The 4,663-nt window shown below is 41.0% G+C and overlaps 1 protein-coding gene across 1 annotated transcript; it reads right to left on the bottom strand.

Annotated features, from left to right (window-relative positions):
* Window positions 1–1,345: 1,345 nt before the first annotated feature.
* IL22 (interleukin 22) lies at window positions 1,346–4,369 on the bottom strand. Its single transcript, XM_005514046.2, has 5 exons — window positions 3,962–4,369; window positions 3,093–3,158; window positions 2,853–2,996; window positions 2,566–2,631; window positions 1,346–2,148 (listed from the first exon to the last, which is right to left on the bottom strand). Exons 1-5 carry the CDS (start codon window positions 4,160–4,162, stop codon window positions 2,035–2,037), a joined length of 591 nt encoding a protein of 196 aa, XP_005514103.1. The 5' UTR covers window positions 4,163–4,369; the 3' UTR covers window positions 1,346–2,034.
* Window positions 4,370–4,663: the final 294 nt, after the last annotated feature.

Raw genomic sequence — 4,663 nt, 5'->3', positions numbered from 1 at the left:
GTGAGATGAACTCCCCATTTGGTTCTTCCCTCCCTTTGCTGTCAGTCGTCACAAGTTTGAGTGATAAGAGGAAGGATGTGGGCCAATAGCTTTTGACAACATCATTGCTTGTCCCACAAGAAATAAAATAAATGTCTTACTGGTTAAACCCCTAACACTGCAATGTGGTACCAAACCCTGGATGGCTGTCACTGTTGGGTCACTTCTAACTGACTGTGAACAGGCATGTATAATAATTCATGTCTTGTGAGAGGCAAATGAGAGCGTGGAGCAAACTAAACCATATTTATAGCATCTAGCTTGACAGGTAAAGGCACCCATCCCCAAATGGATCATAAGCCAGTCTACCATGAGAGTTCCCACAAGAAAGTGTTATAATTTCCATTCATATAAACCTTGTTCAAATTAGGTACAGGTGGAAGTTTTTGTCTCAAAATTGCTCTGGTTCAGGAGCAACATGGGATAGTTTAATCACACTTCAATGCTGTCTAAATTCAACAACTAATGTAAGACATGTTGAAACTACTCTTAGACTAACTTTAATTTCTCTTTGAATTTAATTGACGAAGCTATCAAGGTAGATTAAGGTAGATTTCCTGCTAACATTATTCCTATATTACAGTATCTCTTCATTGGCTGTGTTCTAGATATCCTTTTAGCAAGATTTTTTCATATGAATATCCCTGATACACTGTGTTTGCAAAATTTCACCCTCCTCACCTGCACTGCTACTCCGAGTCTTTTATTTGAGGCCATATTTTTTTTCTTTTTTTCTTTTTTTTCTTTTTTTTTTTTCTTTTTAAGATGTGGACAGGATGCCTGTTGCCATTATGAAGAAATGGTAAAGTCTTGCTCAAGAAGCCATTACCAGTTGCTGAAAATCCACTGTTATGTATTTCTTCTGGCTTTTTCACTATTTGAATCATTTTTACGCTTAACCTTGGTCCAGCCACCAGTGTCACTGGCTGAACCAGAGCAACTCCTGTGTCTTTGCCCAGGGGATGTTGCTGAAGGACCTGATAATGATGGATTAAACTGCTCTTCAGTGACACTGTTATTCATTTTTTTTATGTCTGGGAGCTTGCATTCACAGTAGGCACCAAGCACTTCTTTTCTGAGGAGCTCTCAAATCCCTGATGCTGCAGAGTGCCATTTGTGTTCAGTGTGCCTATGGGGCAGCAAGGACATAGTGCTCTGAAGAACCATGTCCCCACAGCAAGCTGCATCTTTTCTGCATATGAGAATACAGTCACTGGCCCAGCAACGCCACAGACATAATATGTGTCATCTCCTTTGCATTTAAGTAAAAAAGAAAAGCTCTGTAAATGGCAATATTTGAGCACCAAAATATTTATTATAATAAATTAAAGAGTAAGCATTTATATAATGATTCATTTGCATATAAATATCAGCCATCAGATTCAATTTCATAGTTCATTTAAAAGCCTCTAGTACATAAATACATTTCCTTGCATATTTTTCAATTAATCTATATAAATAAAAATACTGTATAATTATTACCTTAAAATAAGTTACCATTAAATATGAATGACAAAAATAATTTCTGAAATAATCTGAAACACCAGCTTTTCAGGTAAAGGTCAGAAGGGGGCAACATATTCAAGAGAGATTTCCAAGTAAAAGGCTTAAAACAGCCTGGCTACGCATCACTGTCTACCTCAACAAAGCTGATTCACAGGTGTCAAATCTCAGCCTATAAAACAGAGATGTGGTTGCTTTATTCCAATGGAGATGAGAAGGACAGGAGCGTGCCTTTGAAAAATAATTAATGCCTTGTGTTGAAATGGAGCTGCAAACACTGTCCTGGGGTATTCATTTTCAAAGGTGGCAGCAATATACTTCCTGTCTATGCCCACTTAGTTTGCTGGTTTTGGTATGGGTGAAACATATACTCCATTGAGGCAGGGTTGGGGGATGGGAGGAGATGGGGATTGTCATCCGCAATAATTAATCAATTTGAGCTATAGCAAGAGTTTTTCAGAGACATCTCCTCAAGCCTGATCTAAAATTCTTTCAGTTTTTCTTCTTGTTCCCTCCCTTCTTTGGGGCATCAGTACAGGCATTTTCTGTGTAGTCAAACAGTAAATCCAGTTCTCCAATGGCTTTAGTCTTTCCATTCTCTCCCAACTAGAAAAGAGCAGAATATAAGTTTTAGCATCTCATTATTCCTCAGAAAATCGAAATTAGCCTTGTCATAGAAACTGAATTGAGAATTTACTCTCCTTATTCTCTCAAATCAGTTCTATTACAGTTGTTACACCATAATGTATAAACTAGCTCACTCTAATCCAGTCTAGCATATAAAGTTACCTGCAACCTGATTTCTGAAGGACAATTTTAAATTACTATAACACGTGCAGAGAGTTAACAGGACAAGTGAAGGAGAGCTGGGAGTGGAAATATCACCAATCCCCTCTTTAATGCCCCTGAAGGTTTCATCTTCTAAATAATCTCCAGAGTTTGTTTCTTAATTAGGTCAGCCTTAATCCAAGTCAATGACTGGGATTTGGAACTGCTCTTTTTAAATGTTGGGAAAAAATATACCTGTTTCATTTTGCTCTTCAATTCTTCCAGGTTCCTTTCAATGTGTTCTCTGTTTCCTGAGAATTTCTAGAAAAAAAGAAAACATCCAGAAATAACATTGACAGCTGTACGCAACAATGTGCCTTTCTTTTTTTTCTTTTTTGCACCTTTCTATCAACCTCGAGTTTGATATCTTTGATCTGAGGTTTCCTTTCATATCACTGCCTTTTGCCACTGTTTGCATCATTCTGAGATTCAGGAACAGTGACAAGAATTGCGAGAAGGGAAAGAAATCCAGTGCTACTCACACATCTACTCAGCTCCGAGTTCAAGGATGCAAAGAAATGTGCCACCTCCTCAACATATGGATACTGGTCCTTGACCTTGGTGAGAAGGACATCTGTCACTACTATCTCCACAATCCTCTTCATCATGTAGCAGCGGTTGTTTTCCTATGTATGCAAATAAGAGGTCATGTTAAATCACAGCAAGAGATCTACAAATCCTGGAGAAGGGTGCAAAGAGCAGCCTTCTGCTGTAAGACTTACTTTGACGTTAGCATAGAGCTGCTGCCCAATGAGCCTGTTGTCTGTGTCCTGGTCCGAGACCCTGGCCTGAGAGGAAAAAAAGGAAATGTCAGGTGGGGATGGGGACCCAATCTAAAAATTAATAATAAAACCCTAAGGTTTTCATCAATAATAGTGCATGTGAGATGAGTGAATGGACACTATAGACAGTCTGTTACAGGTAGAAAAGCTTGGACATTGTGTCTGTTTATCCCCTTAATTGGGTGAGATTCAAGGTTATTATCACTGGAAAACAAATAAGCAGAAATCTGAATTTCTGTCCCCCTCTTAAACATCAGATGTTGTAGTGGTTATGATGACTAAACCATATGCTGCAGGTGGCCAACCTCACGGCAGCCCACAGCACTGCTGGGAGGTGCTGCAGTACTCGATGGCGTACGCTAAGGGGGACCCACCCAGGGTAAGAGCAGCCAAAAAACCTGCCTAAGCAGAGCAGTGTAAGATGCCTGAGGAGCTGCCTGGCCATGACTGAAGTCGCAGGCAGGCCCAGCTCCAAATGGACTGGGCAAACAGAGGTGTTTAAGCTCATGTTTCACAATTTTCCCAGTCTAGCAGAAGTTATTCTAGAGAAGGAGCTGTGCTGTGGCAGGGGTTGCCTTTCCCTTGGGGAGCAGGAGAAGAGAGGCAGCAGCTTCTTCCAGCTACATAACCAGAGCACAACAGACCCACTTCATTTGCCCAAGCTCTTCCTTAATGTAAATGCTTGGGTTTTTTTTTTTTCTGGAGAAAGGCATGAGAAAGAGAGAGGAATGCCAAACGTGAGAAGCCAGGGCACTGACAGAGGAGGAGGTCCTCGGATCCCACCGTGAAGGACTCATGAGTTACTGTACCATTTTAGCCAAAGTGTAGGTGCGATTCCTGATGTAGGGCTGCTGGAAGTTGATCTTCCTGAGCCTGCAGGCATGATGGGCAGTAGAAGCCAACCCTGGCCCTCTCAGAGGCAGAGGGCTGCTGAGAAGAAGAGGGAGACAACAACAGCAGCAGATGACCCATCCTGCAAAGCTCTTGGTCAAGATCTTCAGGGAGGCCATGGCTCACGATCCAAAGTTGTCTGTCCCAGCAGGTTGCAGTTACAGCACTCAGCACTGATGAGAGAGAGTAGTGTCAGCATCAGGGAGAGTGGGCAAGGCAAAGAAAGAGAGGCACAAAGGCTACGAGTCTTACCTTTGCTGTGATTCTGGATGTGCTCTGCAGGAGGTGAGGTGCACCTTATATAGGGCCATCAACATCTCTCTCAGCTTTTTTTTTTTTGGGTGCTGGTGATGAATTAAAAATGACATCAGCAAGTCTCTTACTTTCCAGTATCCTCTTCTGAGAACTACCTAACCACTACAAAACCCACAAATACAACTTCAAGGCCATTGCCATCTTTAGTTTCTTATAAAATAAACAAAATTTTAATGCAGGGCAAAGCAGGGGCTTTTACCAGGGCAGGATACCTGAATTCTTTTTACAAAAAAAATATTTGAGAAGTTTATGGGTTTGTGCCTTCTGTCCTGATTGTATCACACTAATTGAATTAGAAATTTGAT

Source organism: Columba livia, chromosome 1 (genome assembly GCF_036013475.1).
Source record: "Columba livia isolate bColLiv1 breed racing homer chromosome 1, bColLiv1.pat.W.v2, whole genome shotgun sequence".
Classification (NCBI taxonomy): Eukaryota; Metazoa; Chordata; class Aves; order Columbiformes; family Columbidae; genus Columba; species Columba livia.
The sequence above is the reverse complement of the archived record's forward strand: the minus strand, read 5'-3'. Positions and strand labels throughout refer to the sequence as shown.

Excerpts from the sequence above, each read along its gene's own strand:
- IL22 (XM_005514046.2), bottom strand. The coding sequence starts at position 4,162 with ATGGCCTCCCTGAAGATCTTGACCAAGAGCTTTGCAGGATGGGTCATC. Across the intron at positions 2,997-3,092 it reads AGCTCTATGCTAACGTCAAA|GAAAACAACCGCTGCTACAT; the intron begins GTAAGTCTTACA and ends TTGCATACATAG. Across the intron at positions 2,149-2,565 it reads TGAAGAGCAAAATGAAACAG|TTGGGAGAGAATGGAAAGAC; the intron begins GTATATTTTTTC and ends GCTCTTTTCTAG.